At 42.8% G+C, this 11,710-nt stretch overlaps 2 protein-coding genes across 6 annotated transcripts; one reads left to right on the top strand and one right to left on the bottom strand.

Moving 5' to 3' along the window:
- Positions 1-2,782: 2,782 nt before the first annotated feature.
- Positions 2,783-5,185, top strand: pdcl3 (phosducin-like 3). 2 transcript variants are annotated; one of them, XM_083537402.1, is made up of 7 exons: positions 2,783-2,882; positions 3,027-3,115; positions 3,356-3,473; positions 3,545-3,635; positions 3,918-4,061; positions 4,188-4,396; positions 4,498-5,185. In XM_083537402.1, exons 2-7 carry the CDS (start codon positions 3,110-3,112, stop codon positions 4,641-4,643), a joined length of 714 nt encoding a protein of 237 aa, XP_083393528.1. In that variant the 5' UTR covers positions 2,783-2,882; positions 3,027-3,109; the 3' UTR covers positions 4,644-5,185. The 2 variants fall into 2 exon arrangements, with proteins under 2 accessions (XP_083393528.1, XP_083393527.1); XM_083537401.1 differs by lacking the exon at positions 2,783-2,882 and having other exon boundaries at positions 3,022-3,115.
- Positions 4,827-10,266, bottom strand: nms (neuromedin S). 4 transcript variants are annotated; one of them, XM_083537406.1, is made up of 8 exons: positions 10,042-10,266; positions 9,071-9,117; positions 8,150-8,203; positions 7,899-7,925; positions 7,771-7,824; positions 7,622-7,696; positions 6,124-6,166; positions 4,827-5,486 (listed from the first exon to the last, which is right to left on the bottom strand). In XM_083537406.1, the coding sequence occupies exons 1-7, from the start codon at positions 10,118-10,120 to the stop codon at positions 6,158-6,160; spliced, it is 345 nt and encodes a 114-aa protein (XP_083393532.1). In that variant the 5' UTR covers positions 10,121-10,266; the 3' UTR covers positions 4,827-5,486; positions 6,124-6,157. The 4 variants fall into 4 exon arrangements, with proteins under 4 accessions (XP_083393532.1, XP_083393534.1, XP_083393533.1 ...); XM_083537408.1 differs by lacking the exon at positions 6,124-6,166 and having other exon boundaries at positions 5,463-5,486; XM_083537407.1 differs by lacking the exon at positions 4,827-5,486 and having other exon boundaries at positions 6,099-6,166.
- Positions 10,267-11,710: the final 1,444 nt, after the last annotated feature.

Genomic DNA, 11,710 nt, shown 5'->3' with positions numbered 1-11,710 from the left:
GTAGTGATGAAGAGCAGAACCCTAACCCTGTAGTGATGAAGAGCAGAGCCCTAACCCTGTAGTGATGAAGAGCAGAGCCCTAACCCTGTAGTGATGAAGAGCAGAACCCTAACCCTGAAGTGATGAAGAGCAGAACCCTAACCCTGTAGTGATGAAGAGCAGAGCCCTAACCCTGAAGTGATGAAGAGCAGAACCCTAACCCTGTAGTGATGAAGAGCAGAGCCCTAACCCTGTAGTGATGAAGAGCAGAGCCCTAACCCTGTAGTGATGAAGAGCAAAACCCTAACCCTGTTGTGATGAAGAGCAGAACCCTAACCCTGTAGTGATGAAGAGCAAAACCCTAACCCTGTAGTGATGAAGAGCAGAACCCTAACCCTGTAGTGATGAAGAGCAGAGCCCTAACCCTGTAGTGATGAAGAGCAAAACCCTAACCCTGTAGTGATGAAGAGCAGAGCCCTAACCCTGTTGTGATGAAGAGCAGAACCCTAACCCTGTAGTGATGAAGAGCAAAACCCTAACCCTGTTGTGATGAAGAGCAGAACCCTAACCCTGTAGTGATGAAGAGCAGAACCCTAACCCTGTAGTGATGAAGAGCAGAGCCCTAACCCTGTAGTGATGAAGAGCAAAACCATAACCCTGTAGTGATGAAGAGCAGGACCCTAACCCTGTAGTGATGAAGAGCAGAACCCTAACCCTGTAGTGATAAAGAGCAGAGCCCTAACCCTGTAGTGATGAAGAGCAGAACCCTAACCCTAAAGTGATGAAGAGCAGAACCCTAACCCTGTAGTGATGAAGAGCAGAGCCCTAACCCTGTAGTGATGAAGAGCAGAACCCTAACCCTGTAGTGATGAAGAGCAGAACCCTAACCCTGTTGTGATGAAGAGCAGAACCCTAACCCTGTAATGATGAAGAGCATGTCATATGTTAATCTTCTATATGTTTTGATATAATTTTTTTCCCTCAAGCTTGATGAGCCTAATCAACAACCTGAAATGGCACGAGAGGGAGAGGAACCGATTAAAGACCTCGGCAAATTCCAGGCAATATATGATGATTACGCATCTCAGTCAGCTTACACCAGAGGGCACCTTTATCCACGCTGCCACAATAACGATCAGAATTGTGCTATTGCCACCTACACACACACCAACGCAGTTCCACAGACTCAAGAAGACAACAACGTGTGGGCTGACCGAGTAGAAAGAAAGATGGAGAAACTCATAGCAAAAACTTGTGACAGAGGTTTTGCACATGTTGTGACTGGAGCAGCGCCTGGACAGACCTGGATGAAGATCAGGAGAGATAACGTCCCTGTCGAAAAAGGAGTCAACATCCCCGAATATTTCTGGACTGCCTACTGCTGCCATGACAAAACAAAACCGAACGATCTCCAGTCAGGTGCCTGGCTTGGCAATGTTCTAAAGAATAAACTGGTTGTGCGAAAGGTGACGGTGGAGCAGCTGGAGCAGGAGCTCTCATCTCTGTATGGAAAACCAGAACAAGAGTTCAGATTTCAAGTGTTTGGAGGTTTGTGCCAAGGGAGTAAAATCACCACATTTATTTATAATCTGATTGACCTTTCTTTAGCCTATTTTTAGTAATTATCCCTTAACCCAAGTATCAGTGTTCCACTTCCTGTCCTAAAAGAAAGACATGCTATTCGATTTTATTTCAAACTGTTCAAGGAACCTAAAATACAGGTACATTTATGTTGGAACAGATACTACTTTGTGGTTGTCAATAATAAATAAATGATTAAACAAACCAAAGTAAATCATTAAAATCTAATGTTTATCAAGCTTGATTGCTTCATCATTCTGTTCAACTCACTGATGAGTTCAAAGTCCGCTTGTCCCCGATTCCTCAGGGTTCAGCCCTAAATAAACCTGATCCCAGAGCCTACTGCCCTTACACTCACACTCACACACACACACACACACACACACACACACACACACACACACACACACACACACACACACACACATTTCAATTAATCTCATAAACACCACAAACGTGGAAGATGAACCTCCTAAAGTGCTAAACAGATGAGGAGATGAGAAGGTTGCTGCTGCAGGCAGTAAATAAATCTCAGCGGTGATGTGACTGGAAAACGAGTCGCCTCAGTCCAGATGTGTGCTGAGTCTGAACCCATGTACAGGTGAAGTGATTCACCACACAGAGAGCTGACTGACACACACCAGGAGCAAAGCCAAGCGGACTTTGACATCACAAGATAGAATTTAGAATTTGGATAATCTGACTGGCATCTGCTTCTTCTTATTATTATTATTATTATTATTATTATTATTATTATTATTATTATCAGTGGTAAGCAGTAATAAAGTAAAAGTAATTTGTTCCTCGTGTCAGATTCTCGCGGACTTTCACTCTATTTTAAGGTTCATTACTGAGAGTAAACGTAAAGACACGCAGGCTGCATCTCATCCGGTCACCAAACTGTTAAAAATCATACAAATAAAAAGTGGCTGGGTGTATATGTATATATATAAATGTGTGTGTGTGTGTGTGTGTGTGTGTGTGTGTGTGTGTGTGTAAATAATGTGGGTAAATAATCAGTACAGCAGCAGAACTCTACACCAGTATAAGATGGAATGTGTGGTTTTAAAGGGGAACCAGAACAAGAGGCAATAAAGTGTTTTTTTGGGAAATCTATTTCCGGTTCTGTTGGTGACGTAATTGCTAGTTTCAGTCCTGCCCTTATTAGTGTGTGTGTGTGTGTGTGTGCGGGTTGATCGACAGCACGCGCTGTCAAACACTGTCACATGTCCTTATGTGGTCATAGCGGAAGTGGGTTCCCCCGGTTTTATCGTCCGTGCAGAAATCTCCTCTGGTCGTATTTCTTGCACAGTGTTTTCACAGTATGGATATTTATTTTATATTTGTATAAATTTTTATTGAACTAAGTTTTTATTTAAATAATTTAGGAGCTGCGCGCGCACGCCTCTGTGTGTGTGTGTGTGTGTGTGTGTGTGTGTGTGTGTGTGTGTGTGTTCTAACGCAAGAATGTCGTTTCCAGTCGGAATGAAATAGCCGGCGCTCTTTCCGCCGTGTTGAGGAGCAGTAAGAAGAACTCAGCTGGGAGAAGATGCAGGTTTGTGTGGATTTACTAAAGTTATTTTTAATAGATTTAAATGTAGCTGATAAATAAAGCGCTTTCTGTGTGATGGTCGAAACACACACACACACACACACACACGCACACACACACGCACACACGCACACACACACAAACACGCACAAACACACACACGCACACACACACACACACACACTCACTCTCTCTCTCTAAAGTGATCTTGTAGATCCTAAACCTCCTCCATTTCCACTCCAGAATCCAAATGAAGACACCGAGTGGAATGACATTCTCAGAAAGAAGGGAATCCTTCCTCCAAAAGAAACCCCAAAGGAGGATGAGGAAGAGGAGCAGGCGGTTCAACAGCAGTCCATTGGTGAGATTTTCAACAATAAAGTCTTTAATCCATTTTTACTGTGTACAAACTGCTCCTGCTGTTTCCTGCAGTAAAAACCTACGAGGACATGACCCTGGAGGAGCTGGAGGAAAATGAGGATGAGTTCAGTGAGGAGGACGAGATCGCCATCGAGATGTACAGGTGAAGATCTCAGCTTTATAAGATTTACAGGAAGTGACTCAAATCTTTTAACTCCTTTGTTTTAAATGATTTAGATAACGAAGAAGATAATGCAGGGTTTCTGTGTGAAGTTTAAACTTCTCATAAACACACTCTGGTCTCCATGTTTTACACACTGGAGGATTTTACACCTCATTTACATGGAGATTGAGTGCAGGATCTTCACCGTTTATTACTTTATTTATATTTGAGAATTCAGAAAGCTGTATGTTATAAGTGTGAGTCTGTAATGTACTTTCTCAGGCAGAAGAGACTCGCTGAGTGGAAAGCAAAGCAGATAAAGAACGTGTTTGGGGAAGTGAAGGAGATTTCAGGTCAAGATTACATTCAGGAAGTAAACAAGGCTGGAGAAGGCATCTGGGTGGTGCTGCATCTCTACAAACAAGGGTGTGTGTGTGTGTGTGTGTGTGTGTGTGTGTGTGTGTGTGTGTGTGATGGTTGGTGCATGGTCATGATGTTTTTTTGTTTTTTTTAATTGAGGATGAATTAACAGTACACATTAATATTTCCCAGAATCCCCCTGTGCACGCTGATCAATCAGCACTTGTCCTCTCTGGCGCAGAAGTTTCCAGACACTAAGTTCCTGAAGTCGATCTCCACCACATGCATCGCTAATTATCCCGACAGAAACCTGCCCACCATCTTCGTTTATCACCAAGGAGAGATGAAGGCTCAGTTCATCGGGCCGCTCGTGTTCGGAGGAATGAACCTCACGTGTGATGGTACGTGTGTGTGTGTGTGTGTGTGTGTGTGTGTGTGTGTGTGTGTGTGTGTGTGTGTGTCTCTGTTGTCCCTGGTGTAATATCAGTTTTCTCCTGCTCAGAGTTGGAGTGGCGTTTGTCAGAATCCGGTGCAGTGAAAACAGACCTGGAAGAAAATCCCAGGAAACAGATCCAGGACCAGCTGATCTCCTCAGTCCGCTCCTCAGCTCCTGCCCACAAATATGGAGACGAATCTGATGATGACTGAAGTTTTCTGTCGTTAAATTTTTTTTTAAATGTTTGTAAAGACTTATGATTTCAGGTTTGGACGAATCTGCATTCCAGTAACGTTTTTAATGCACCACGCCCACTTCCTGTTCAAAACTCTGACTGCGTGTTAACCTGTGTGTGTGTGTGTGTGTGTGTGTGTGTGTGTGTGTGTGTGTGTGTGTGTGTGTGTGTGTGTGTGTGTGTGTGTGTGTCCACTGATCAATAAATACAGTAATGAATCTCACATGGTGATTTTACTGTTTCATCTCCTCAGTGTATCTTGTTTTACTCTAACACTGAGATGATTAATCTTTTACATCTTCCCCAGTGTGCACACACACACACACACACACACACACACACACACACACACTGTTAACTACAACTGGACACCTGGATGATGATTATAATCTACAGGTAATAATCCTAAAGGCACAGCCCTCTAGTGGTGGTGATAAAAAGTGCAGAGACTCACATGACATTTGGGTTTTTAAAAGCTGTTATTCATTTTATAAACAATAAATATTATTTTTGCTGTTATTTGCTTCTGACCCTTTTTCTGTTATCCTTTATTATAAAAAATAAACCTGTACATTTATGCTGCTCTTGTTTATTTCTGTTTTCCTTTATAATGTACATTTTGTTTTATACAGGCTGTTTTTATAAATTTATATCAACTGAATTTATCATGCAGATCACACACACACACACACTCACACACACACACACACAGTAAGGGCAAGAGAAAAGCCAAACACAGTACACAAGTTTATTTACAGAAGCAGTGATTTTACACTCCAGATGATGTTACTGTAGTGTCCCACTTAACATCTGGTCACATCTGTGGATGGGAAAAGATAATCCTGTTTACATGAAATGTTTAAGCGTACACACCTGAAAGTCCTTTCATATGAGTGTCTCTGTGCATGTGCTGAACTTTATCTGTAGTCGAGTGCTTTTCACCTTCATCCTCACTCTGATCTGCTTCTCTGACCACAGACTTTACTCTAACTGTGAGCAGAACTTCCTGTCTGAGACTCTTCTGTTTGTGATGTATCTTATAACAGCTGAGAAGCTGATGTGTACATTCCAGAGCAATCTTATAACATATACTTAAAAAGAAAGGAGTGAAAATGAATCAAGAATTAAACAGATGCTGTAGATCTCTGTAGATCTTTCTCACTCCTGATGCTGATCTTATCAGGGTGTTGATGAGCTGCATCAGGTGAGGAACAGGACCAGCTCAACACTCAACTTTATATAAAACACCCAGAAGATCATTTATAAAAAAAAAAAACCAAATCAGTTATTTTCTGTTACTTATCTCAAATAGGAACATGTTCAGAAAACGCTCTACTGAGTTTCTCTGAGATCTCTGTGGTCAAAACAGAAACGAGTACAGAGAGAAGTTCTAGTATAATAAACTCTAATCAATTTATATTAATCTTCATCTATGAACTTCTATTGAAATCCCTCACCTGGACCAAGTGTGTGAGTGAGTGCAGGTTCTCTTCAGTGTCTCTAAGAGAAAGAGAAAATCACTCAAACACTCACAGGAGCATCTACATGTGTTTCAGGATTTCATCTCGTTCATCACTCACACACGTCAGTTTCATCAATCACACACACACACACACACACACACACACACACACACACACACACACACACACACACAGGTTTTATCACTCACACACATCAGTTTCAACACTTACACACACACACACACACACACACACACACACACATCGGTTTCATCACAGGTTCTTTTTTTTCCATCCACAAAACCCTCTCATTCCTACAGAGTGGAGGACAGAATGGGGGGGGTGGAGGACTGAATGGGGTGGGTGGAGGACAGAAGGGGGGGGGTGCAGGATAGAAGGGGGCGGGTGGAGGACAGAATGGGGCGGGTGGAGGACTGAAGGAGGGGCGGGTGGAGGACAGAAGGGGGGGGCAGGTGGAGGACAGAAGGGGGTGGGTTAAGGACAGAAGCGGGGCGGGTGGAGGACAGAAGGGGGGGCAGGTGGAGGACAGAAGGGGGGGCAGGTGGAGGACAGAAGGGGGTGGGTTAAGGACAGAAGCGGGGCGGGTGGAGGACAGAAGGGGGGGCAGGTGGAGGACAGAAGGGGGGGGCAGGTGGAGGACAGAAGGGGGTGGGTTAAGGACAGAAGCGGGGCGGGTGGAGGACAGAAGGGGGGGCAGGTGGAGGACAGAAGGGGGGGCAGGTGGAGGACAGAAGGGGGCGGGTGGAGGACAGAAGGGGGGGCGGGTGGAGGACAGAAGGGGGGGCGGGTGAAGGACAGAAGGGGGCGGGTGGAGGACAGAAGTGGGGCGGGTGGAGGACAGAAGGGGGCGGGTGGAGGAAGATTCTCTATTTTGTCATGTTTTCTTTCTCTCTTTACCAGAACTGGAATGAAATAAAGGAAGTAAACTTGATGATGGTTTAATGAAGAATAAAGAGTTCAACATCAATCAAACTCAAACTGACTCATTATTTCATCCTCTTTTTCATTTAGACATTTTCAGTCTGTTCCTCTCCTCCTCCTTCACATCTCCACCACACTTTTAAGTCTTTCAATTTGATCATTTCTACTTCTCCACCATGGAAACTGATACTCAGTCTGAGTGGAACATCCTGAACGTCTGTCCTTATTCCGATGATGTGTGTGTCCTGTACTTAGGGTCTAATCTGCTGTAAGGAAACCAGTAACCAGGAGGAAATTGAGAAATGAAGAATGAAGATTGAGGATGGGGGATGGAGGATGAAGGAGTAAAAATGGAGGATGGAGGATGAAGGATGGAGGAGTGAGGATGGGGGATGGAGGAGTGAAGGTGGAGGAGTGAAGGTGGAGGAGTGAGGATGGGGGATGGAGGAGCGAAGGTGGAGAAGTGAAGGTGGAGGAGTGAGGATGCAAGAGTTAAGATGAAGGATGGAGGATTGAGGATCGATGATTAAGGAATGATGAATGAGCTCACAGTAAGAAGCTGCTGTTTCTTCCTCCGCAGAGTGAACTTGGGTGAGAGACGCATCAGTGGATGGACAGAGTGAGACTGGAAAACAAGTTGCAGCAGTTAGTTTGAGTAAAAAACATTTCCTGAAGAAGTTCATGAGGTGTTTTGCTTACCTCTCTCTCCACCGTGCCAACTGAATTCCGAGCCTTCGAGTAGTGAAACAGGAACTGAAATGAAGACCAGTCCATTAGCAGTTCACTGGGAACTCTGGTAATAAAACATCACCCAGTCACACACTAACCCGCTTGAAGACGTTCTGAATCTGCTCCTGAGGAACATAAATTATTATTATTATTGTTACTATTATTATTATTATTGTTGTTGTTGTTGTTGTTGTTGTTGTTATTATTATTATCATATCAGCAGATGATCTAAAACTTCCTTCAAGTATTGAGAGTGTGTGCTAATCTACACACACACACACACACACACATACACACACACACACACACACACACACACACAGGTCTGGAACACTGTTCTTCTTCTCACCTTGTTCTGGTCTCCCCACATGAGTCCACACAACGAGCTCTGCACAGCTGAACCCTGACACACACAAAAGTTCTGTTATCTGGTTTCATTAACCATCAGCTGATACAGTAAAGTTCTCATTAAGACGTATGGAAGGAGTCTCCAGTGTCAGAACCTCCCAACAAAACCAGGATTGTTTTCACACACAGGACAGTTTGTTCAGGTAGATTGGGGTTAATATTAATAAAGTGTTCATTATTTAATATCAGAAAAAAGACGTTATGTTTCAGGTTTGTGTTTCAGTGTGAGCAAAGCCACGCCCTCGAGGAGAACCGGAACCCTCTCTGATCCTTCACCATATCGGATTAATTCTTCTCTATCCAGGTGCTGTCTAACATCTTCATGCTAGTTGTGTGGTTCTGTCACGACGTTCGGGTCAGAACTCGTGATTCAGAAGTGTGTATTAGATGATGGTGAAGGTCAAATCAAGGTGAGAATACAGGAAATAAATGGTGTCCTAATTAACACAGCCGTCAGAGGGACCTGACTTCCTGACATGTGAGATCATTATAGCGTGAGTCACGTGTGTGTGTGTGTGTGTGTGTGTGTGTGTGTGTGTGTGTGTGTGTGTGTGTGTGTGTGTGTGTGTGTGTGTATACGTGTGTGTGCATGTTGCTGATACAAGTGGGCACGGCTAGGGTTTTATCACAGGAGGATTTCAACTTGAAATGGATTTGTTGGCCTGGTGAGATCTTCTTAACACAACATACCACCTTATCCAACACATCTGCTGCTTTCAATTATCAAATCCTCATCATCTAATCCTAATGATCAGATTAATTATCCCTGTGTGGAACAGAGTCATTGTAAAAGCAGAGGAGTTAAAGAGGAACAGAAACATCTGTCTGTAGACTGAGCTGCAGATGTTCAGGTGTCACTCACCTGTCTCTCATCTCCATCATCTTCACACTCGATCAGTGGAAAACTTTCTGCAACACAAACAATATCGAGCAAAATTTCAGTCATCGTTATTAAATATTATTATAATGAAATAAATAAGTTTTAAAACATTAATCCTGAAAACAAAAATTTATCAAATATATTTATTTCATTTGTTTATATTCAGTTGTAAAATATTAAAATCACAAAATACACCAATATTCTGGACTCTTGGTTTTTGGGGTTCTCAGGTTCTTGTGATGTAGAATTACAGAGGTTACAGATTTAATAAAAAAAATGATTAAAATCTATGAAATGTCGCACTGCTCATCAATATATAGATTTTACTTGATCACAGTGTGTGAAGAACAGAAACTAATGTATGGATCATCAGAAATGAGGATGTAGACGAGTAAATCACACACTCGGTGGAGTTCAGCACACTGAGACCTTCACCGAAAACCATTCTGATTGCAGACAGCAGCTCTGAGAGAAACATGCCGCTGAAATCCTGGATTAATTTCATCTGTCTTCTGCTTTTTATCCATTAGATTAAATCAGATCAGAACCAGCAGAGTGGAAAGATTAGACTGGAAGAAAATCGTACTTTTTCTGCTGAAATTATAAATGTGTTGAATCTGATAGAGACGATGCAGAACATGAAACCTGAACACCACAGTCGTTTATCTACTCTGTAACCTCCTGATTATTTCTGCTTTATTTAAAATGTCAAAGTTTTACAGATTTTACACTTTTCTTTTCTGCAGTGTGTCTGAAGTATTATAATAATAATAATTATTATTATTATTATTATTATTATTATTACTATTATTATTATTGTTATTATTGTTATTATTATTTTTATTATTATTATTGTTGTTGTTGTTATAGGAAAAAGAGGAAAATGTGAGTAATAAAAGTAAATAAAAAAGACAGACAGACAGAGAGAGAGACAGAGAGACAGACAGACTCACCAACATCAGAATAGAAGCCGGTGAGACAGCAAAAGATCAAACACAGGAAGTAAAGTTCTCTGAAACACGTCTCGCGCATCTCCGTTAAAGTGGTTTCCGGTAAACTCGGGCTGAAGTCAGGTCGCGTGAACAGACTCGAGTGCGCGAGCGAAAGTCACGCATCCCGCTTTTATCTCCACGTCACGGAGGGTCGCGAGGGTCCGCGCGGCCGAAATGATGTCACGCGGCCGCCTCCTTTCCGCGCGCGTGTGTGTGTGTGTGTGTGTGTGTGTGATGAATAACACACACACACACACATACACACACACACGATCAAACGGTCAGTTAATTAAAACAAACCGGAAATACCAGCACCACCATCATCATCATCATCATCATCACCATGTTTCACTAGAAATAATTATTCTATGGTGGTGATGGTGTTTCTGTAAGGCTGTGTGTTCTGTAAGCGTCAGTGGTGTTAGAACATTAGGTTTGGTTTTGCAAACTATCTACAGACAGACAGACAGACAGACAGACAGACAGACAGACAGACAGACAGACAGACAGACAGACAGATAGATAGATAGATAGATAGATAGATAGATAGATAGATAGATAGATAGATAGATAGATAGATAGATAGATAGATCTGAACTCTCCCTCCATAACGTACTGATTCAGTCTCAGTACAGTAGTAAGACATGAGGAGTTCCTGGTCTGACAGTTTATGCTCCACTGAATGATGAACATCACTGAGAACATCACTCTAGTTATAATTAGCTTCATTAGGGTGATGCAGTTCCAGGAAATCTGCAACTCTGTCACCTGCTCATCACTGTACACCTTTTCATTCACACCTGGTCTAATTTAGAGGAGCCCACCTACTGCCATGTCCTTTAAACTGGGATGGAAAGCCAAGCAGACGCTGAGAGAACATCAGCAACCCAACGCTCCCCGCTGTGTCACCACGATGCCCACACTTTCATGATGTCAAGCAGCATACGTCGACAGGTTCCTACTCGTAATTCCTGACCTCCAGCCAGGAAAAACACTCTTTCTGACTCATGTCCATCATCATCACCACCATCTTCATCAAACCCACAGAGATGCCGAGCAGCTCGAGAACTCAGAGCAATTCTAATACAATTATACAGATTTACCGTTTTAATAAATAAATGTCTAATAAATGACTGTGCTGTCAGCTTCTGTATACACACACACACACACACACACTGTTTAGCTTCTGTATATACACACACACACACACACACACACACACACTGTTCAGCTTCTGTACACACACACACACACACACACACACACACACACACTGTTTAGCTTCTGTACACACACACACACTGTTCAGCTTCTGTACATACACACACACACACACACACACACACACACACACATACTGTTCAGCTTTTGTACACACACACACACACACACACACTGTTTAGCTTCTGTATATACTCACACACACACACACACACTGTTCAGCTTCTGTACACACACACACACACACACACACACACACACACTGTTCAGCTTCTGTACACACACACACACTGTTCAGCTTCTGTACATACACACACACACACACACACACACACACACACACACTGTTTAGCTTCTGTATATACACACACACACACACACACACTGTTCAGCTTCTGTACACACACAC

This window comes from Silurus aristotelis (assembly GCF_946808225.1).
Source record: "Silurus aristotelis genome assembly, chromosome: 3".
NCBI classification, from domain to species: domain Eukaryota; kingdom Metazoa; phylum Chordata; class Actinopteri; order Siluriformes; family Siluridae; genus Silurus; species Silurus aristotelis.
The sequence above is the reverse complement of the archived record's forward strand: the minus strand, read 5'-3'. Positions and strand labels throughout refer to the sequence as shown.

What these genes read in the sequence shown, in the direction of transcription:
- nms (XM_083537405.1), bottom strand. Translation starts at nt 10,120, where the DNA reads ATGCGCGAGACGTGTTTCAGAGAACTTTACTTCCTGTGTTTGATCTTT. An exon ending in CGGCTTCTATTCTGATGTTG is followed by an intron (nt 9,118 to 10,041) that starts GTGAGTCTGTCT and finishes TTTGTGTTGCAG; the next exon opens with AAAGTTTTCCACTGATCGAG. An exon ending in ATGATGGAGATGAGAGACAG is followed by an intron (nt 8,204 to 9,070) that starts GTGAGTGACACC and finishes TGTGTGTGTCAG; the next exon opens with GGTTCAGCTGTGCAGAGCTC.
- pdcl3 (XM_083537402.1), top strand. An exon ending in GGTTCAACAGCAGTCCATTG is followed by an intron (nt 3,474 to 3,544) that starts GTGAGATTTTCA and finishes TGTTTCCTGCAG; the next exon opens with TAAAAACCTACGAGGACATG. An exon ending in CTGCATCTCTACAAACAAGG is followed by an intron (nt 4,062 to 4,187) that starts GTGTGTGTGTGT and finishes AATATTTCCCAG; the next exon opens with AATCCCCCTGTGCACGCTGA.